Genomic DNA, 24,017 nt, shown 5'->3' with positions numbered 1-24,017 from the left:
TCGGAGAAAACAAAATCATGAGAACCCACCGCATTGTAGCAATGGTCAGCCACGGCAGAATAATTCGTCCTACCGTGTTTCAAATCTGGCTTGTGCTCGCGAATGCGGTCAGATACATGTCGTTTCGTTTCCCCAATATAACAATCGACACAAATGCAACTCACCCAGGAATGTCTGTCCTTAACGCTCGTGACGTCACTCCACATGCTGCACCCCTCATTAATAATCATGAGCTGATGACATCACTCAAGTCGGCCCCACCCCCTTATTAATAATCATGAGAGGTCTTGATTTTCTCGTAACTGCAGGAATCCATAGTCTTTGGTTCTTTCGGTAAATTCTAGATTTGAAGCTTTCGTGACTGCAAGGATTCATACTCTTAGTTCTTTCGGTAAAGTCACGTAGGTAAAAAAATGAAATAAAATTTAATAACAATAAAACAATAAAATCATGACGTTTCGGAGCAACACAAGTCTCCGTCATCAGGTGGGACCGTCACAGCCAGATTTGCTGCATCAAGTGTGGCAGGGATTCAAGATGCAAGCTCTTAAATACAAGTTAAGGGCGGTAAAGTCACGTAGTCAGAAATAAAATAAATCGCGACGTTTCGATCGCAACATAGTCGGTCGTCATCACCCTTTGCCTGATGACGACCGCTTGTGTTGCGATCGAAACGTCGTTATTTGTTTAATTTGATTTCTAACTGCGTGACTTTACCGAAAGAACCAAAGAGTAATCATGAGCGGGCAGAGGTCGCAATCGGCTACCCGATACCCGTACCCTACCCGATACCCGACTACCCATACCCGGCCGGGTACGGGTACGGGTAGGCCGTGAGTCACTGGTGAGTAACCGTTTGTCACTCATTTCCCAACGTCTTGTCTCTTTTCACAATTCAAGTTCCTAGAATCAACCCACCCGCGCCTGCAACATGGCTTCATCCCAGAGGTCGCAATCGGGTACCCGAACCCTACCCGATACCTGGCTACCCGTACCCGGCCGGGTATCGGGTAGGGTTCGGGTACCCGTTTGCGACCCTGGTGCGGCCGGGTACGGGTAAGGAATCAAAACCCGTTTGCGACCTCTGTGAGCGGGTCATTAGTTTCGATTGAATATTTCAGATGAACTGCAATTTCCACCCGTCCTTGGACGGGCTATAAGCTAGTTAATAAAGAATTACAGTATAACATGAGTCACCATTATTGTAAAGCAGAGGTGAAAGCCGAAGTTTACTAGATTCATCTTCTTGGTTCTTTCGGTAAAGTCACGTAGAAGGGAAGTAATAATGAGGACGGCTGCTTGCGTTGTGGCCGAAACGTCGTGAGAATTATTTTATTGTTTTATTTTTATTATTTTATTACTTCCCTTCTACGTGACTTTACCGAAAGAACCAAGAAGATGAATCCCTGCAGTCACGAAAGCTTTAAATAGAAATTTTACTAGATTTGTAAGGCTGAAGAGACTTTATAACGTAATTGAAGGATTTAGTTTGTAAAATAAATGTTCAAGAAAACAGGAGAGCACTCGAATACCGTGTGGATGTCCGAGTCCAATGGAAGTTCATATCACAGTAACCGTTGTATCTGACGTGGTGTTACTTTAATGACTTTAGTTCATGGCAAATACAGCCCTTGAAATGTGTACGTGTCTAATTATTGATTTTGCCGTTGCAGTGCCTCCATCAGTCAATGTCACCATCAGCCCCATCAACTCTACAGCCATAAATGTCTCATGGGCACCTACAATTCCTGCAGACGTTGACAGCTACACGGTCTACTTGAATGAAACCAATAACCCAACAGCAGTGAATAGCTCCAATTTGTCCTCCAACATTGCAACACAAGTGTTTACAGATCTGGTTCCTGGTAGAAGTTACCAGGCATCTGTAACAGCGCACAGTGGCAGTTACTCCCAACCATCAGCCAACTTCACTGCCAGGACCTGTACGTATATGCAGCGTTCATCCTCGTGTAATCCCTTTGATGTTTGATATTTGTTCAAAACATGCTCAAAAATCGACAACATTTAATACACTTATTCAACGTCAACCATTATTGACAACATTAGATAACCGAATTAATGCGTCTTTAGTGATGGACATCATATTAAGAACTTTCCAATTATTAAAAATATTACGTTTGTTGCGTACTTTTAATTTTACATTTGATAATCGGTACACATTCAATCAACAGGTGTTGAAAATGTTAAATGATCAAACATGTTCCGTCATAAAACATCTAAAAGCTTAAAATAAGAGAATGCCCAACCCTGTGCTTATGGATTACATGAATCTGTTCCTAATATCGGTATATTTTATGCATATTCTGAGTATGTGTTGAACTTCTTAGCACCGTATATAGCCAACCGTGTTAATCAGAGGTATGGGGAAGGACAACAAACTAAACTAATATTCTTAGGTTTTTTCGGTAAAGTCACGTAGGTAAAACATCAAAATTAATAAAAATAAAATAAAACAAAAATCACGACGTTTCGGAGGCAACACAAGTCTCCGTCATCAGGTGGGACCGTCACAGCCGGATTAGCTGCATCAAGTGAGGCAATGATTTAAGATGTAATCCCTTAACAAGCAAGTTGAGGGGGAGGAGAGGGGGGGGCTAATCAGAATGTGGTTGCCAATGAATGGAACGTATCGGGGGGGGAGGGGGGGCGGGGCTCAAAGACGGCAAGGACTGCCAACGTACAACGCATCGGGAGGGGGAGGGGGGGGCGGGGCCAAAACTGTGAAACGCATCGCGAGGGGGGGGGGGGCCAAAGAGTGTACGACGGCATCGACGCTGTTGCTGTTGCACAACGCCAACGCATTGGACAGAGAGGGGGAGGGGAGGCCTGATACACATGATAGAAAATAACAACAATGCCCATGTTTATACCAATGCTGGCTGAACAATGAAGAGAGTACTGTTAAATACTGGGGAAGTTAACACTCGGTAAAGTAAAGTAAGATAGTGCCTGTCAGATAAGATGGTCCAAAAAAGTGTAATTAAGTCTTTTTTGCGTGGTTAATAACATCTTTCCAATGATTACTAAGTTTGTACCCATCATCACGGTTGAAATTATGTCTGTGTTTGTATATTTGTATGGCTTCGTGTACAAACCTTTGATGGTAGCCGGGAGGTTTGCAGAGAACCTTGGTCTCGGAAAAGACAATTTCATGAGAGCCCACCGAGTTGTAGCAATGATCGGCAACGGCCGAAGAATCGGTTCTGCCGTGTTTCAGATCTGACTTGTGCTCGCGGACACGATCAGAAACATGACGTTTCGTTTCTCCAATGTAGCAATCACCACAAATGCAACTCAATTTGTAGACTCCAGGATACTGTCTACAAATTGAGTTGCATTTGTGGTGATTGCTACATTGGAGAAACGAAACGTCATGTTTCTGATCGTGTCCGCGAGCACAAGTCAGATCTGAAACACGGCAGAACCGATTCTTCGGCCGTTGCCGATCATTGCTACAAATCGGTGGGCTCTCATGAAATTGTCTTTTCCGAGACCAAGGTTCTCTGCAAACCTCCCGGCTACCATCAAAGGTTTGTACACGAAGCCATACAAATATACAAACACAGACATAATTTCAACCGTGATGATGGGTACAAACTTAGTAATCATTGGAAAGATGTTATTAACCACGCAAAAAAGACTTAATTACACTTTTTTGGACCATCTTATCTGACAGGCACTATCTTACTTTACTTTACCGAGTGTTAACATCCCCAGTATTTAACAGTACTCTCTTCATTGTTCAGCCAGCATTGGTATAAACATGGGCATTGTTGTTATTTTCTATCATGTGTATCAGGCCTCCCCTCCCCCTCTCTGTCCAATGCGTTGGCGTTGTGCAACAGCAACAGCGTCGATGCCGTCGTACACTCTTTGGCCCCCCCCCCCTCGCGATGCGTTTCACAGTTTTGGCCCCGCCCCCCCCTCCCCCTCCCGATGCGTTGTACGTTGGCAGTCCTTGCCGTCTTTGAGCCCCGCCCCCCCTCCCCCCCGATACGTTCCATTCATTGGCTACCACATTCTGATTAGCTCCCCCCCCCTCTCCTCCCCCTCAACTTGCTTGTTAAGGGATTACATCTTGAATCATTGCCTCACTTGATGCAGCTAATCCGGCTGTGACGGTCCCACCTGATGACGGAGACTTGTGTTGCCTCTGAAACGTCGTGATTTTTGTTTTATTTTATTTTTATTAATTTTGATGTTTTACCTAGGTGACTTTACCGAAAAAACCTAAGAATATGAATCCTTGCAGTCACGAAAGCTTCAAATCTAAAACTAAACTAAATGCAAAAATAATTCCACCTTACAGTACATTGATTAAAGGTGACTAACCCAACCGATAATAGGTACAGTACTGCATATTCTCAGATTAACATAATTTATTATAACTTATATGGCCACATCAACCCAACTGTGGTATTCGCACCTGATAGGCTCACAGTGTTGACATCACATTTGCTCCTCTATTTAAGACCGAACCGGGACGACTTCTTCACTATTCTGGAAAATCGCCTGATGAAGCTGGTTGTAATCACCAGCAAAACGCCAAATAGTAAATGTTGTGGGTTTAATGTCCAACACACTGCTGTGATTAAGAAGTAACTAGCACGTTTTGTTTATGTGACCGACCTGACTAATTGGCTGTGTTCGATGTTAGTGGGTTTACGACACATTTATATTTACGCAATCTAACCCAAAAATGACCTTTATTATGCATAATATTGGTGGTGAAAGCTTACTTTTAGACTGCTTATGCAATGCCGCTTGACACAAGCCTGATATAAACATTCAGGACCCTTTTTTGGAGGAATGCTAAGTTTAATTATAATCTCTCGAAGTGAGACTCATTGAGGCTCTGGCCTTTTCCAGTTATTGGGAATATCCAGCGTGTAAGTAAGATAATGATTTGAACAAGTTTGTATTATATTTACACGTCATAGGAGCGTGTTTGATTCATTACTCAATAGTTATTAACATGTTCAGAATTCAATACAAATATCTATGATAATCACCCAGGAATGTCTGTCCTTAACGCTCGTGACGTCACTCCACATGCTGCACCCCTCATTAATAATCATGAGCTGAAGCGTCACTCATGTCGACCCTGTCCCTACCCCCTCATTAATAATAATGAGTGGCTTAAAGCCTTCGTCACTGCAGGAATTCATATTCCTTGGGTCTTTCGGAAAACTCACGTGACTTTCCCGAAAGACCCAACGAATAATCACGAGCGGGTCATTAGTTTCGATTGAATATTTCATATTAACTGCAATTTCCACCCGTCCTTGGACGGGCTAAAAGCTAGTTAATAAATAATTACAGTATAACATGAGTCACTATTATTGTAAAGCAGAGGTGGAAGCCGAAGTTTACTAGATTCATCTTCTTGGTTCTTTCGGTAAAGTCACGTAGAAGGGAAGTAATAATGAGGACGGCTGCTTGCGTTGTGGCCGAAACGTCGTGAGAATTATTTTATTGTTTTATTTTTATTATTTTATTACTTCCCTTCTACGTGACTTTACCGAAAGAACCAAGAAGATGAATCCCTGCAGTCACGAAAGCTTTAAATAGAAATTTTACTAGATTTGTAAGGCTGAAGAGACTTTATAACGTAATTGAAGGATTTAGTTTGTAAAATAAATGTTCAAGAAAACAGGAGAGCACTCGAATACCGCGAAGATATCCGAGTCCAATGGAAGTTCATATCACAGTAACCGTTGTATCTGACGTGGTGTTACTTTAATTACTTTAATTCAAGGCAAATACAGCCCTTGAAATGTGTACGTGTCTAATTATTGATTTTGCCGTTGCAGTGCCTCCATCAGTCAATGTCACCATCAGCGCCAACAGCACTACAGTCATGACGGTCTCATGGGCACCTAATATCACTGTAGACGTTGACTACTACATTGTCTACTTGAATGAAACCAATAACTCAACAGCAGTGAAGAGCTACAATTTGACCTCCACCAATACATCTCAAGTGTTTACAGATCTGGTTCCTGGTAGAAGTTACAACGCATCTGTAACAGCGCACAGTGGCAATGGCTCCCAAGCATCAGCCATCGTCACAGCCAGGACATGTACGTATATGCAACGTTCATCCTCGTGTAATGGCTTTGATGTTTGATATTTGTTCAAAACATGCTCAAATATCGACAAAATTTAAAACACTTATTAAATTTGTCCCCAATTGTTGACAACATTAAATAACGGAATTAATACGTCTTTAATGATGGGCATCATATGAAGTAATTCCTAAGAATGAAAAAGATTACGTTTGTTGCGTATTTTTAATTGTACATTTGATAATCGGTACACATTCATACTCTTAGGTTTTTTCGGCAAAGTCACGTAGGTAAAAAATAAGAATAAATAATAAAAATAATAGAAGTAATAATAAAAATACAATTTTATTTTATTTCTATTCTATTTTTTTTACATTTTTTACCTACGTGACTTTACCGAAAAAACCTGAGAGTATGAATCCTTGCATTCAAGAAAGCTTCAAATCTAGAATTAGGTACACATTCAATCAACAGATGTCGTATATGTTAATTTATCAAACATGTTCCGTAATAAAACATCTGCAAGCTTAGAAAAAGAGAATCCCCAACCCTGTGGTTATGGATTACGTGAATCTGTTCCTAATATCAGTATATTTTATGCATATTCTAGGTATGTGTTGAACTTCTTAGCACCTTATATAGCCAACCGTGTTAGTCAGAGGTATGGGGAAGGACAACAAACTAAACTAAATAGAAAAATCATTCCAATGTACAGTATATTGATGAACGATGACTAACCCAACCGAGAATAGGTACAGTGCTGCATGTTATCAGATTAGCATAATTCATTGTTATTTATATGACCACATCAACCCCACCCTGGTCATCGCACCTGATAGGCTCACAGTGTTGACATCACCTTTACTCTATTTAAGACCGAATCAGGAAAACTTCTTCACAATTCCGGCAAATTGCCTGATGAAGCTGGTTGCAATCACCAGCAAAACGCAAAATTGTAAATCTTGTGGGTTTAATCTCCAACACACTGTTGTGCTGAAGCAGTAACTGCCATGTTTTTGTTTACGTGACAAACCTTACTAAGTGGCTTTGTCCGGTGGTGGTGGGTTAACGACACATTTATATTTACGCAATCTAACCCAAAAATGACCTTTATTATGCATAATATTGGTGGTGAAAGCTTACTTTTAGACTGCTTATGCAATGCCGCTTGACACAAGCCTGATATAAACATTCAGGACCCTCTTTTGGAGGAATGCTAAGTTTGATTATAATCTCTCGAAGTGAGACTCATTGAGTCTCTGGCCTTTTCCAGTTATTGGGAATATCCAGCGTGTAAGTAAGATAATGATTTGAACAAGTTTGTATTATATTTACACGTCATAGGAGCGTGTTTGATTCATTACTCAATAGTTATTAACATGTTCAGAATTCAATACAAATATCTATGATGATCACCCAGGAATGTCTGTCCTTAACGCTCGTGACGTCACTCCACATGCCGCACCCCTCATTAATAATCATGAGCTAATCAAGTCACTCACGTGGACTTCGCCCCCACCCTCTCATTAATAATCATGAGTGGCTTAAAGCCTTCGTCACTGCAGGAATTCATATTCTATGGGTCTTTCGGAAAACTCACGTGACTTTACCGATAGACCCAACGAATAATCACGAGCGGGTCATTAGTTTCGATTGAATATTTCAAATGAACTGCAATTTCCACCCGTCCTTGGACGGGCTATAAGCTAGTTAATAAAGAATTACAGTATAACATGAGTCACCAGTATTGTAATGCAGAGGTGAAAGCCGAATTTTACTAGATTTGTAAGGCTGAAGAGACTTTCTAACGTAATTGAAGGATTTAGTTTGTAAAATAAATGTTCAAGAAAACAGGAGAGCACTCGAATACCGCGAAGATATCCGAGTCCAATGGAAGTTCATATCACAGTAACCGTTGTATCTGACGTGGTGTTACTTTAATTACTTTAATTCAAGGCAAATACAGCCCTTGAAATGTGTACGTGTCTAATTATTGATTTTGCCGTTGCAGTGCCTCCATCAGTCAATGTCACCATCAGCGCCAACAGCACTACAGTCATGACGGTCTCATGGGCACCTAATATCACTGTAGACGTTGACTACTACATTGTCTACTTGAATGAAACCAATAACTCAACAGCAGTGAAGAGCTACAATTTGACCTCCACCAATACATCTCAAGTGTTTACAGATCTGGTTCCTGGTAGAAGTTACAACGCATCTGTAACAGCGCACAGTGGCAATGGCTCCCAAGCATCAGCCATCGTCACAGCCAGGACATGTACGTATATGCAACGTTCATCCTCGTGTAATGGCTTTGATGTTTGATATTTGTTCAAAACATGCTCAAATATCGACAAAATTTAAAACACTTATTAAATTTGTCCCCAATTGTTGACAACATTAAATAACGGAATTAATACGTCTTTAATGATGGGCATCATATGAAGTAATTCCTAAGAATGAAAAAGATTACGTTTGTTGCGTATTTTTAATTGTACATTTGATAATCGGTACACATTCATACTCTTAGGTTTTTTCGGCAAAGTCACGTAGGTAAAAATAAGAATAAATAATAAAAATAATAGAAGTAATAATAAAAATACAATTTTATTTTATTTCTATTCTATTTTTTTTTACATTTTTTACCTACGTGACTTTACCGAAAAAACCTAAGAGTATGAATCCTTGCATTCAAGAAAGCTTCAAATCTAGAATTAGGTACACATTCAATCAACAGATGTCGTATATGTTAATTTATCAAACATGTTCCGTAATAAAACATCTGCAAGCTTAGAAAAAGAGAATCCCCAACCCTGTGGTTATGGATTACGTGAATCTGTTCCTAATATCAGTATATTTTATGCATATTCTAGGTATGTGTTGAACTTCTTAGCACCTTATATAGCCAACCGTGTTAATCAGAGGTACGGCGAAGAACAACAAACATTACTAAATAGAAAAATCATTCCAATGTACAGTATATTGATTAACGATGACTAACCCAACCGAGAATAGGTACAGTGCTGCATGTTATCAGATTAGCATAATTCATTGTTATTTATATGACCACATCAACCCCACCCTGGTCATCGCACCTGATAGGCTCACAGTGTTGACATCACCTTTACTCTATTTAAGACCGAATCAGGAAAACTTCTTCACAATTCCGGCAAATTGCCTGATGAAGCTGGTTGCAATCACCAGCAAAACGCAAAATTGTAAATCTTGTGGGTTTAATCTCCAACACACTGTTGTGCTGAAGCAGTAACTGCCATGTTTTTGTTTACGTGACAAACCTTACTAAGTGGCTTTGTCCGGTGGTGGTGGGTTAACGACACATTTATATTTACGCAATCTAACCCAAAAATAACCTTTATTGTGCATAATATTGGTGGTGAAAGCTTACTTTTAGACTGCTTATGCAATGCTGCTTGACACAAGCCTGATATAAACATTCAGGACCCTCTTTTGGAGGAATGATAAGTTTGATTATAATCTCTCGAAGCGAGACTCATTGAGGCTCCGGCCTTTTCCAGTTATTGGGAATATCCAGCGTGAAAGGTAATGATTTGAACAAGTTTGTATTATATTTACACATAATAGAAGCGTGTTTGATTTATTACTTAATAGTAATTAACATGTTTAGAATTCAATACAAATATCTACGATAATCACCCAGGAATGTCTGTCCTTAACGCTCGTGACGTCACTCCACATGCCGCACCCCTCATTAATAATCATGAGCTGATCAAGTCACTCACGTGGACCCCGCCCCCACCCTCTCATTAATAATCATGAGCTGATCAAGTCACTTATGTAGACCCCACCGCCACCCTCTCATTAATAATCATGAGTGGCTTAAAGCCTTCGTCACTGCAGGAATTCATATTCCTTGGGTCTTTCGGAAAACTCACGTGACTTTCCCGACAGACCCAACGAATAATCACGAGCGGGTCATTAGTTTCGATTGAATATTTCATATTAACTGCAATTTCCACCCGTCCTTGGACGGGCTATAAGCTAGTTCAGGGGTCGGCAACCAAAATAACAAGAAGAGCCATTTCTTTCCAATTCGGTACAAAATTCAGTATTTCAAGAGCCGCAATGCATCTGACTGTACTCACGTACATATTGTCAAGAAGCAGCCCGTAAAGAGCCGCATGCGGCTCCGGAGCCGTAGGTTGCCGACCCCTGAGCTAGTTAATAAATAATTACAGTATAACATGAGTCACCAGTATTGTAATGCAGAGGTGAAAGCCGAATTTTTACTAGATTTGTAAGGCTGAAGAGACTTTCTAACGTAATTGAAGGATTTAGTTTGTAAAATAAATGTTCAAGAAAACAGGAGAGCACTCGAATACCGCGAAGATATCCGAGTCCAATGGAAGTTCATATCACAGTAACCGTTGTATCTGACGTGGTGTTACTTTAATTACTTTAATTCAAGGCAAATACAGCCCTTGAAATGTGTACGTGTCTAATTATTGATTTTGCCGTTGCAGTGCCTCCATCAGTCAATGTCACCATCAGCGCCAACAGCACTACAGTCATGACGGTCTCATGGGCACCTAATATCACTGTAGACGTTGACTACTACATTGTCTACTTGAATGAAACCAATAACTCAACAGCAGTGAAGAGCTACAATTTGACCTCCACCAATACATCTCAAGTGTTTACAGATCTGGTTCCTGGTAGAAGTTACAACGCATCTGTAACAGCGCACAGTGGCAATGGCTCCCAAGCATCAGCCATCGTCACAGCCAGGACATGTACGTATATGCAACGTTCATCCTCGTGTAATGGCTTTGATGTTTGATATTTGTTCAAAACATGCTCAAATATCGACAAAATTTAAAACACTTATTAAATTTGTCCCCAATTGTTGACAACATTAAATAACGGAATTAATACGTCTTTAATGATGGGCATCATATGAAGTAATTCCTAAGAATGAAAAAGATTACGTTTGTTGCGTATTTTTAATTGTACATTTGATAATCGGTACACATTCATACTCTTAGGTTTTTTCGGCAAAGTCACGTAGGTAAAAAATAAGAATAAATAATAAAAATAATAGAAGTAATAATAAAAATACAATTTTATTTTATTTCTATTCTATTTTTTTTTACATTTTTTACCTACGTGACTTTACCGAAAAAACCTAAGAGTATGAATCCTTGCATTCAAGAAAGCTTCAAATCTAGAATTAGGTACACATTCAATCAACAGATGTCGTATATGTTAATTTATCAAACATGTTCCGTAATAAAACATCTGCAAGCTTAGAAAAAGAGAATCCCCAACCCTGTGGTTATGGATTACGTGAATCTGTTCCTAATATCAGTATATTTTATGCATATTCTAGGTATGTGTTGAACTTCTTAGCACCTTATATAGCCAACCGTGTTAGTCAGAGGTATGGGGAAGGACAACAAACTAAACTAAATAGAAAAATCATTCCAATGTACAGTATATTGATGAACGATGACTAACCCAACCGAGAATAGGTACAGTGCTGCATGTTATCAGATTAGCATAATTCATTGTTATTTATATGACCACATCAACCCCACCCTGGTCATCGCACCTGATAGGCTCACAGTGTTGACATCACCTTTACTCTATTTAAGACCGAATCAGGAAAACTTCTTCACAATTCCGGCAAATTGCCTGATGAAGCTGGTTGCAATCACCAGCAAAACGCAAAATTGTAAATCTTGTGGGTTTAATCTCCAACACACTGTTGTGCTGAAGCAGTAACTGCCATGTTTTTGTTTACGTGACAAACCTTACTAAGTGGCTTTGTCCGGTGGTGGTGGGTTAACGACACATTTATATTTACGCAATCTAACCCAAAAATGACCTTTATTATGCATAATATTGGTGGTGAAAGCTTACTTTTAGACTGCTTATGCAATGCCGCTTGACACAAGCCTGATATAAACATTCAGGACCCTCTTTTGGAGGAATGCTAAGTTTGATTATAATCTCTCGAAGTGAGACTCATTGAGTCTCTGGCCTTTTCCAGTTATTGGGAATATCCAGCGTGTAAGTAAGATAATGATTTGAACAAGTTTGTATTATATTTACACGTCATAGGAGCGTGTTTGATTCATTACTCAATAGTTATTAACATGTTCAGAATTCAATACAAATATCTATGATGATCACCCAGGAATGTCTGTCCTTAACGCTCGTGACGTCACTCCACATGCCGCACCCCTCATTAATAATCATGAGCTAATCAAGTCACTCACGTGGACTTCGCCCCCACCCTCTCATTAATAATCATGAGTGGCTTAAAGCCTTCGTCACTGCAGGAATTCATATTCTATGGGTCTTTCGGAAAACTCACGTGACTTTACCGATAGACCCAACGAATAATCACGAGCGGGTCATTAGTTTCGATTGAATATTTCAAATGAACTGCAATTTCCACCCGTCCTTGGACGGGCTATAAGCTAGTTAATAAAGAATTACAGTATAACATGAGTCACCAGTATTGTAATGCAGAGGTGAAAGCCGAATTTTACTAGATTTGTAAGGCTGAAGAGACTTTCTAACGTAATTGAAGGATTTAGTTTGTAAAATAAATGTTCAAGAAAACAGGAGAGCACTCGAATACCGCGAAGATATCCGAGTCCAATGGAAGTTCATATCACAGTAACCGTTGTATCTGACGTGGTGTTACTTTAATTACTTTAATTCAAGGCAAATACAGCCCTTGAAATGTGTACGTGTCTAATTATTGATTTTGCCGTTGCAGTGCCTCCATCAGTCAATGTCACCATCAGCGCCAACAGCACTACAGTCATGACGGTCTCATGGGCACCTAATATCACTGTAGACGTTGACTACTACATTGTCTACTTGAATGAAACCAATAACTCAACAGCAGTGAAGAGCTACAATTTGACCTCCACCAATACATCTCAAGTGTTTACAGATCTGGTTCCTGGTAGAAGTTACAACGCATCTGTAACAGCGCACAGTGGCAATGGCTCCCAAGCATCAGCCATCGTCACAGCCAGGACATGTACGTATATGCAACGTTCATCCTCGTGTAATGGCTTTGATGTTTGATATTTGTTCAAAACATGCTCAAATATCGACAAAATTTAAAACACTTATTAAATTTGTCCCCAATTGTTGACAACATTAAATAACGGAATTAATACGTCTTTAATGATGGGCATCATATGAAGTAATTCCTAAGAATGAAAAAGATTACGTTTGTTGCGTATTTTTAATTGTACATTTGATAATCGGTACACATTCATACTCTTAGGTTTTTTCGGCAAAGTCACGTAGGTAAAAAATAAGAATAAATAATAAAAATAATAGAAGTAATAATAAAAATACAATTTTATTTTATTTCTATTCTATTTTTTTTTACATTTTTTACCTACGTGACTTTACCGAAAAAACCTAAGAGTATGAATCCTTGCATTCAAGAAAGCTTCAAATCTAGAATTAGGTACACATTCAATCAACAGATGTCGTATATGTTAATTTATCAAACATGTTCCGTAATAAAACATCTGCAAGCTTAGAAAAAGAGAATCCCCAACCCTGTGGTTATGGATTACGTGAATCTGTTCCTAATATCAGTATATTTTATGCATATTCTAGGTATGTGTTGAACTTCTTAGCACCTTATATAGCCAACCGTGTTAATCAGAGGTACGGCGAAGAACAACAAACATTACTAAATAGAAAAATCATTCCAATGTACAGTATATTGATTAACGATGACTAACCCAACCGAGAATAGGTACAGTGCTGCATGTTATCAGATTAGCATAATTCATTGTTATTTATATGACCACATCAACCCCACCCTGGTCATCGCACCTGATAGGCTCACAGTGTTGACATCACCTTTACTCTATTTAAGACCGAATCAGGAAAACTTCTTCACAATTCCGGCAAATTGCCTGATGAAGCTGGTTGCAATCACCAGCAAAACGCAAAATTGTAAATCTTGTGGGTTTAATCTCCAACACACTGTTGTGCTGAAGCAGTAACTGCCATGTTTTTGTTTACGTGACAAACCTTACTAAGTGGCTTTGTCCGGTGGTGGTGGGTTAACGACACATTTATATTTACGCAATCTAACCCAAAATAACCTTTATTGTGCATAATATTGGTGGTGAAAGCTTACTTTTAGACTGCTTATGCAATTCCGCTCGACACAAGCTTGATGTGAACATTGAGTGCCTTCATTTGGAGGAATGCGAAGCTTCATTATAATCTCTCGAAACGAGACTCATTGAGGCTGTGGCCTTTTCCGGTTATTGGGAATATCCAGCATTAAGTAATATAATGATTTGAACAAGTTTGTATTATATTTATACACCATAGGAGCGTGTTTTATGTATTACTTAACATCAATTAACATGTTTAGAATTCTATACAAATTAATAAATGATTACATTATACCATGAGTCACCATTATTGTAAAGCAGAGGAGGAAAGCTGAAGTTTACTGGATTTGTAAGGCTGAAGAGACTTTTTAACGTAATTGAAGGATTTAGTTTGTTAAATAAATGTTCAAGAAAACTGGAGTGCATACGAATACCGCGAGGATGTCCGAATCCAATGAAAGTCCATATCACAGTAACCGTTGTGTCTGACGTGGTGTTACTTTAATGACTTTAGTTCACGGCAAATACAGCCCTTCAAATGTGTACCTGTCTAAATATTGTTTTTGCCGTTACAGTGGCTCCAAAAGTCAATGTCACCATCAGCGCCAGCAACTTTACAGTCATGACGTTGTCATGGGCACCTGATATTACTGTAGACGTTGACTACTACATGGTCTACTTGATTGAAACTTACAATGTAAAGAAAGTGAAGAGCCACAATTTGACCTCCACCATTACAACACAAGAGTTTAAAGATCTGGTTCCTGGTAGAAGTTACAACGCATCTGTAACAGCGCACAGTGGCAATGGCTCCCAAGTATCAGCCTACGTCACTGCCAGGACATGTACGTATATGGAGCGTTCATCTTCGTGTAATCGCTTTGATTTTTGTAAACACGTGCGCAAAAATCGACATGTTTAATAAACTTATTGAATACATCCTCAATTATCGACATTAAAGAACGGAATACATCCTTAATTATCAACATTCAGTAACTTTCAAGGATTGAAAATGACATGTTGCACATACCGTATTAAAATAACTAATACATTATAAGTTTAATAATGAGGACAGATTAAATCAGCAGGTAATTATTTAACATTATCCAAAAAAGTATGCTGCATTTTAATGTCAATTATCAAACATCGACATGTGTAGTGAGTTCAACTTAGTCTCAGACGTAGAATTGGAGGCAACACATTTATTTAACTCCAGCACATGGGGTAACTGCCCCTTAACAGAATAACAACCTATGGTGGTGACCACCAGTCTAACTACACTAATTACACCGTAAAGAGCTACTACGGACCGGGACCACAGCTCGGGTCCAGGTCCCTGTGTTGGAGACTCGGAGAACGTAAAACGTTGACGAAGGTTTCTTCAGGATGAACAACAACCCCGGTCCCCCTCGGGACCCGGCTTCTATTCTCTGTGGCGTTTCAGTTTCATTTATTAGGTATAACCCTGTGAGCCATGCGGCTCTTGACTCGGGTGCAACCGCAACAAACAAAAACATGAACAAGAAACATCTTAAAGTGACTACACGCAACAGCAAAAATCCTGGAACAAAAATGTAACTTGCGTGGCTGGCTCGGCCCTTGGCCACGACCACCTTCCAGAATCCTCGGGCAGGATCTGGACCCCGACCATGTGACCACCCCTAGCCCCCGTTAAGGGCCCCTTTGTAGACTTAACCGGTCACTATCCTCTCCGGTCAACCAGAGTGCCATGGCCTTTAGTAACCTCATTCCTACAGCCGGCACTCCCACACTCTGTCCTGTAGGGTTGGCACTGCACGTGAGGTGTTGTGCAACCTAGCGCTATCAATCAGCGCTCACCGGGCCCCTCTAGGGCCGGTACTACACTCCCACCCTTGTGGTGTCCGCGATGTCGTTACACCGCACGCCGTGTCTGTGACATCCCGCGATGACACTACACATGTATAAAATCCGAACCATTTTTCGATAATTCAATCATCTCATTCAAAAAGTTAATTCCTCTAATTCATTCTAACCTCATTCAAAAATGCATTCCATCCGGCACCTTCCACCAGGCTGTCTGATGCTCTCTTTCTTGCCCAGCCTTTGCTAGGGACCCCGTTACTAGGGACACCGTTACTAGGCACATTGTTACTAGGGACACCGTTACTAGGGATGCCGTTACTAGGCACACTGCTACTAGGGATGCCGTTACTAGGCACACTGTTACTAGGGACATCATTACTAGGGATGCCGTTACTAGGCACACTGTTACTAGGGATGCCGTTACTAGGGATGCCGTTACTAGGGACGCCATTATTATGGGCTCCTATCGCAAGCCTGGCGGTCCTCACGGCCAGCAGAGAACAGTTTTAATTCCCAGTACACATCAGCTCGCGAGTGTAGCAGGATTTTTGTTTTCTGTAGTCCACATAAAGTCGCAGACTAATTTAAATTTTTGCTTGCACACCGTCTGATGACCTGCTTTGAAACAATGACTAATTCACACCTTCATCTATGGAAACATGGATTTGTATTAAAGTTGAACAAGTTCGTACAGTGGGACTTCACATGGATATATTTTTACACTGAATGATTGATTTCTTAATAATAATTAGGTAAATCTTGACTTAAAGCTTTCGTAACTGCAGGAATTCATATTCTTTGGGTCTTCGGTAAAGCCACGTAGATAGAAAAATAATAAAATCAAAATCACGACGTTTCAATCGCAACACAAGTAATCGTCTTCAGAGAAAAGAGGGGGGAATCTGCTGAAGCAGGCTGTTTTGTAAAGGTTCAGAGATGGGAGGGGCAGCTAATGTCAATGAAGGAGAGGAATTTAAGGGGCGAGTAGGAGAGACGGACATGGGGAGGGCCCTCCGAGCTCCTCTGTAGTGGATAGCCGCCATTTACTGTCTCACCTTAAGGTTGGCTGTGTTAGTGAATGTACCCAGCTAACATAGGTAGGTAGGATAAGAACATCTTAGCCAGTTATGACCTAAACTAGTTAATAACGTCCTTCCAGTGATTGCTCAGTTTGTACCCATCTTTTAAGGTGGTGGGCACACTTGAATTTGAAGGTACTCTGCAAACCCACTGGCTATCAGCAAAGATTCGTTCATGAAGCCATAATAATTAGGTCCAAGTATACAATGGAATACACTTTGACGAAACGTTACAGTATACCATGAGTCCCCATCATTGTAAAGCAGAGGTGGAAAGCTAACGTTTACTGGATTGAGAAGGGTGAAAAGATTTTCTGACGTAATTGAAGGATGTATTTAATTTGTAAAATGTTCATTAAAATAACCCATGAATTCCACGTGGATGACCAAGTCCATATCACAAGCATCGTTACCGGTGTATGTGATGTGTTGTATATTACTTTCATAACTTTAGTTTATGGTAAAGGCAGCCCTTGAAATGTGTACGTGTCTAAATATTGTATTTGCCGTTGCAGTGCCTCCAACAGTCAATGTCTCCATCAGCCCCAGCAACTCTTTAGACGTGAAGGTCTCATGGGGACCTATTATTGCTGGAGACGTTGACTACTACATTGTCTACTTGAATGAAACAAATAACTCAGCAGTAGTGAGGAGCTCCAATTTGACCTCCGCCATTACAACGCAAGAGTTTAAAGATCTGGTTCCTGGTAGAAGTTACCAGGCATCTGTAACAGCGTACAGTGGCACTGGCTCCCAACCATCAGCCATTGTTACAGCCAGGACATGTACGTATATATGCAACGTTCATCTGTGTGTAATCGCTTAGATTTTTGTAAACAAGTGCTCAAAAATCGACATGTTCAATAACTCGTTGAATACATCCTCAATTATTGACATTAAATAACTTAATGCATACTTAATTATCAAAATGCAGTAACTTTCAAGAATTGAAAATTACATGTTGCACGTACTTATAAAATCAACTAATGCACTATAAGTGTAATAATGAGGACAGATTAAATCAACAGGCAACTATTTTAAATTGTAAAAAAAACATGATGCATTTTAATGTCGATTAATTATCAGTTTAACACGTAGGCGTTTAGATCGCGATCTGAACCCAAAAACGTTGATTATGAATCGATTAATTATCAAACATCGACATGTATAAAATACCACCCGTTCGAAAATTCAATCATTTAATAAAAAAATGAATTCCTCTAATTCATTATAACTTCATTCAAAAACTCATTCCATCCGTCACCTTCCACCAGGCTGGCTGATGCTCTCTTGGTCAACCAGCCTTTGCTATGGACGCCATTACCAGGGACACCGTTACTGGGAACGCCATTGCTAGGGACGCCATTACTAAGGACGCCATTAGTCGGGACGCCATTACTAGGGACGCCATTGCTAGGGACGCCATTAGTCGGGACGCCATTACTAGGGACGCCATTACTGGGAACGCCGTTGCTAGGGACGCCATTACTCGGGACGCCGTTACTAGGGACGCCATTACTCGGGACGCCGTTACTAGGGACGCCATTACTCGGGACGCCATTACTAGGGACGCCATTACTAGGGACGCCATTACTAGGGACGTCGTTACTCGGGACACCATTATTAGGGACACCATTATTAGGGACGCCGTTACAAGGGACGCCATTACTCGGGACGCCATTGTTAGGGACGCCGTTACTAGGGACGCCATTACTCAGGACGCCATTGTTAGGGACGTCGTTACTAGGGGCGCCGTTACTAGGGACGCCATTACTAGGGACGCCGTTACTAGGGACGCCATACTAGGGACCGTACTAGGGACGCCGTTACTAGGGACGCCGTTACTAGGGACGCCGTACTAGTGACGCCATTACTAGGGAAGCCATTACTAGGGACGCCGTTACTAGGGACGCCATTACTAGGGACGCCATTACTAGGGACGCCGTTACTAGGGACGCCATTACTAGGGACGCCGTTTTTTAGGGACGCTATTATTAGGGACGCCGTTACTAGGGACGCCGTTACCAGGGACACCGTTACTAGGGACGCCTATCGCAAGCCTGGCGGTCCTCATGGCCAGCAGAGAAAATTTTTAATTCCCACTACACATCAGCTCGTTAGTTGTAGCAGGATTTTGAATTTTGTAGTCCACATAGGTCGTAGAATCATTTATATTTTTGCTTGCACACCATCTGATGACGTGCTTTGAAACAATGACTAATTATTACCTTCATCTATGGAAACATGGATTTGCATAGAAGTTCATCAAGTTCGTACAGTGGGACTTGATACAGATATATATTTACACTGACTATGGAGCGTGTATGATTGATTGCTTAATAATAATTAGCTACATGTTTACAATTTAACACACTTTGACAAAAGATTACAGTTCAATACGAGTCCCCATCATTGCAAAGCATAGGTGGAAAGCTTAAGTTTACTGGATTTGTAAGGTTGAAAAGTCTTTCTGACGTAATTGATTTGTAAAATGTTCATTAAAAATAACCCATGAATTCTAGTCCATATCAGAGAAATTATAACTGTTGTATCTGATGCGTGGTATGTTACTTATTAACTTTAGATTATGGCAAATGCAGCCCTTGAAATGTTTACGTGTCTAAATATTGCATTTGCCGTTGCAGTGCCTCCAAAAGTTAATGTCACCATCGGCATCAAAATCTCTACAGCCATGAATGTCTCATGGGCACCTATTATTGCTGTAGACGTTGACTACTACATTGTCTACTTGAATGAAACCAACAACTCAACAGCAGTGAAGAGCTACAATTTGACCTCCGCCATTACAACACAAGAGTTTAAAGATCTGGTTCCTGGTAGAAGTTACCAGGTATCTGTAACAGCGTACAGTGGCAATGGCTCCCAACCATCAGCCATCGTCCCAGCCAGGACATGTACGTATATATGCAACGTTCATCTTCGTGTAATCGCTTTGATTTTTGTAAACAAGTGCTCAAAAAATCGACACGTTTAATAACTCGTTGAATACATCCTCAATTAGTGACATCAAAGAACTTAATGCATACTTAATTATCAAAATGCAGTAACTTTAAAGAATTTAAAATTACAAGTTGCACATACTTATAAAAGAATACACTATAGGTTTAATAATGAGGACAGATTAAATCTACAGGCAACTATTTTACATTATAAAAAAAAGCAAGATGCATTTTAATGTCGATTAATTTTCAAACATCGACATGTATAAAATACGACCCATTGTTCGATAATTCAATCATCTAATTCATCCGGCACCGTCCACCAGGCTGGCTGATGCTCTCTTGCTCGCCCAGCCTTTGCTATGGATACCATTACCAGGGACGCCATTACTAGGGACACCGTTACTAGGGACGCCGTTACAAGGGATGCCGTTGCTAGGGACACCGTTATTAGGGACACCGTTACCAGGGACACCGTTACCAGTGACACCGTTACCAGGGACACCATTACTAAGGACGCCGTTACCAGGGATGCCGTTACCAGTGACACCGTTACAGGGACACCGTTATCAGGGACACCATTACTAGGGACGCCGTTACCAGGGACACCGTTACTAGGGACGCCGTTACCAGGGACACCGTCACTACGAAGTCTGTTACTAGGGACGCTGTTGCCAGGGACGCCGTTACTAGGGACGCCGTTACAAGGGACGCCGTTACCAGGGACGCCGTTACTAGGGACGCCGTTACTAGGGACGCCGTTACTAGGGGCGCCATTACTAGGGACGCCGTTACTAGGGGCACCGTTACTAGGGACGCAGTTACTCGGGATGCCATTACTCGGGATGCCATTACTCGGGATGCCGTTACTAGGGACGCCATTACTAGGGACGCCGTTACTAGGGACACCGTTACTAGGGACGCCATTACTCGGGACGCCGTTACTCGGGACGCCGTTACTCGGGATGCCGTTACTCGGGACGCCATTACTAGGGACGCCATTACTAGTGACGCCATTACTATTGACGCCGTTACTAGGGACGCCGTTACTAGGGACGCCGTTACTAGGGACGCCGTTACTAGGGACGCCATTACTAGGGACGCCATTACTCGGGACGCCGTTACTAGGGACGCCGTTACTAGGGACGCCGTTACTCGGGACGCCGTTACTAGAGACGCCATTACTCGGGACGCCATTACTAGGGACGCCGTTTTTAGGGATGCCATTATTAGGGACGCCGTTACTAGGGACGCCGTTACTAGGGGCGCCATTACTAGGGGCGCCGTTACTAGGGACGCCATTACTCGGGACGCCATTACTAGGGACGCCATTACTAGGGACGCCGTTACTAGGGACGCCGTTACTCGGGACGCCATTACTAGGGACGCTGTTTTTAGGGACGCCATTATTAGGGATGCCATTACTAGGGACGCCGTTACTAGGGACGCCATTACTCGGGACGCCATTACTAGGGACGCCGTTACTAGGGACGCCATTACTCGGGACGCCATTACTAGGGACGCCGTTACTCGGGACGCCGTACTATGGACGCCGTTACTAGTGACGCCGTTACTAGGGACGCCGTTACTCGGGACGCCGTTACTAGGGACGCCGTTACTAGGGACGCCATTACTAGGGACGCCGTTACTCGGGACGCCCATTACTAGGGACGCCATTACTCAGGACGCCATTACTAGGGACGCCATTACTAGGGACGCCATTACTAGGGACGCCGTTACTAGGGACGCCGTTACTAGGGACGCCGTTACTAGGGACGCCATTACTAGGGACGCCGTTACTAGGGACGCCATTACTAGGGACGCCATTACTAGGGACGCCATTACTCAGGACGCCATTACTAGGGACGTCGTTACTAGGGACGCCATTATTAGGGACGCCGTTACTCGGGACGCCATTACTAGGGACGCCGTTACTAGGGACGCCGTTACTCGGGACGCCGTTACTCGGGACGCCATTACTAGGGACGCGATTACTAGGGACGCCGTTACTTGGGACGCCATTGCTAGGGACGCCATTACTAGTGACGCCGTTACTAGGGACGCCGTTACTCGGGACGCCATTACTAGGGACGCCGTTACTAGGGACGCCATTACTAGGGACGCCATTACTCGGGACGCCGTTACTAGGGATGCTGTTACTCGGGACGCCATTACTCGGGACGCCGTTACTCGGGACGCCGTTACTAGGGATGCCGTTACTCGGGACGCCGTTACTAGGGACGCCGTTACTCGGGACGCCGTTACTCGGGACGCCGTTACTCGGGACGCCGTTACTAGGGACGCCATTACTAGGGACGCCGTTACTAGGGACGCCGTTACTCGGGACGCCATTACTATGGACGCCGTTACTCGGGACGCGTTACTCGGGACCGCGGTTACTCGGGACGCCGTTACTCGGGACGCCGTTACTAGGGACGCCGTACTCGGGACGCCGTTACTCGGGACGCCGTTACTCGGGACGCCGTTACTAGGGACGCCGTTACTAGTGACGCCATTACTCGGGACGCCATTACTAGTGACGCCATTACTAGGGACGCCGTTACTAGGGACGCCGTTACTAGGGACGCCATTACTCGGAACGCCGTTACTCGGGACGCCGTTACTAGGGACGCCGTTACTAGGGACGCCGTTACTCGGGACGCCGTTATCGGGACGCCGTTACTAGGGACGCCGTTACTAGTGACGCCATTATTCGGGACGCCATTACTAGTGACGCCATTACTAGGGACGCCATTACTAGGGACGCCGTTACTAGGGACGCCGTTACTAGGGACGCCATTACTAGTGACGCCATTACTAGGGACGCCATTACTAGGGACGCCGTTACTAGGGACGCCGTTACTAGGGATGCCATTACTCGGGACGCCATTACTAGTGACGCCGTTACTAGGGACGCCGTTATCAGGGGCGCCATTACTAGGGACGCCGTTTTTAGGGACGCCATTATTAGGGCCGCCGTTACTAGGGACGCCGTTACTAGGGACGCCGTTACCAGGGACACCGTTACTAGGGACGCCTATCGCAAGCCTGGCGGTCCTCATAGCCAGCAGAGAAAAGTTTTAATTCCCAGTACACATCAGCTCGTTAGTGTAGCAGGATTTTGAATTCTGTAGTCCCCATAGGTCGTAGAATCATTTATATTTTTGCTTGCACACCATCTGATGATGTTCTTTGAAACAATGACTAATTCTTACCTTCATCTATAGAAACATGGATTTGCATAGAAGTTTATCGAAGTTTATCGAGTTCGTACAGTGGGACTTGATACAGATATATATATGATTGATTACTTAATAAAAATTAGGTACACGCAGAGGTGGAAAGCTGAAGTTTACTAGATTTGGAAGGCTGAAGAGACTTTCTAACGTAATTGAAGGATTTAGTTTGTAAAATAAATGTTCAAGAAAACAGGAGAGCACTCGAATACCGTGTGGATGTCCGAGTCCAATGGAAGTTCATATCACAGTAACCGTTGTATCTGACGTGGTGTTACTTTAATGATTTTAGTTCACGGCAAATACAGCCCTTGAAATGTGTACGTGTCTAAATATTGATTTTGCCGTTGCAGTGCCTCCAACAGTCAATGTCACCATCAGCGCCACCACCACTGTAGCCATGACGGTCTCATGGGCACCTAATATCACTGTAGACGTTGACTACTACATTGTCTACTTGATTGAAACCGATAACTCAACAGCAGTGAAGAGCTACAATTTGACCTCCAACATTACAACACAAGTGTTTACAGGTCTGGATCCTGGTAGAAGTTACGAGGCATCTGTAACAGCGCACAGTGGCACTGGCTCCCAACCATCAGCCAACGTCACAGCAAGAACCTGTACGTATATATGCAGGGTTTATCATCGTGTA

General features: G+C 42.3%; 1 protein-coding gene across 1 annotated transcript in view; it reads left to right on the top strand.

Moving 5' to 3' along the window:
• LOC133359941 (receptor-type tyrosine-protein phosphatase beta-like) overlaps nucleotides 1–24,017 on the top strand; it is a 39,502-nt gene that overhangs the window by 5,622 nt on the left and 9,863 nt on the right. Inside the window, exons 4-5 of the mRNA XM_061578504.1 lie at nucleotides 1,674–1,943; nucleotides 23,716–23,985. Coding sequence (XP_061434488.1) covers nucleotides 1,674–1,943; nucleotides 23,716–23,985 — 540 coding nt within the window. The remainder of the gene's footprint in view (nucleotides 1–1,673; nucleotides 1,944–23,715; nucleotides 23,986–24,017) is intronic.

This window comes from Lethenteron reissneri, chromosome 66, assembly GCF_015708825.2.
Source record: "Lethenteron reissneri isolate LAM-NWPU_2019-01 chromosome 66, ASM1570882v1, whole genome shotgun sequence".
Taxonomy (NCBI): Eukaryota; Metazoa; Chordata; class Hyperoartia; order Petromyzontiformes; family Petromyzontidae; genus Lethenteron; species Lethenteron reissneri.
Note: the sequence above shows the minus strand (reverse complement) of the source record. Positions and strands in the feature narration are given on the sequence as shown.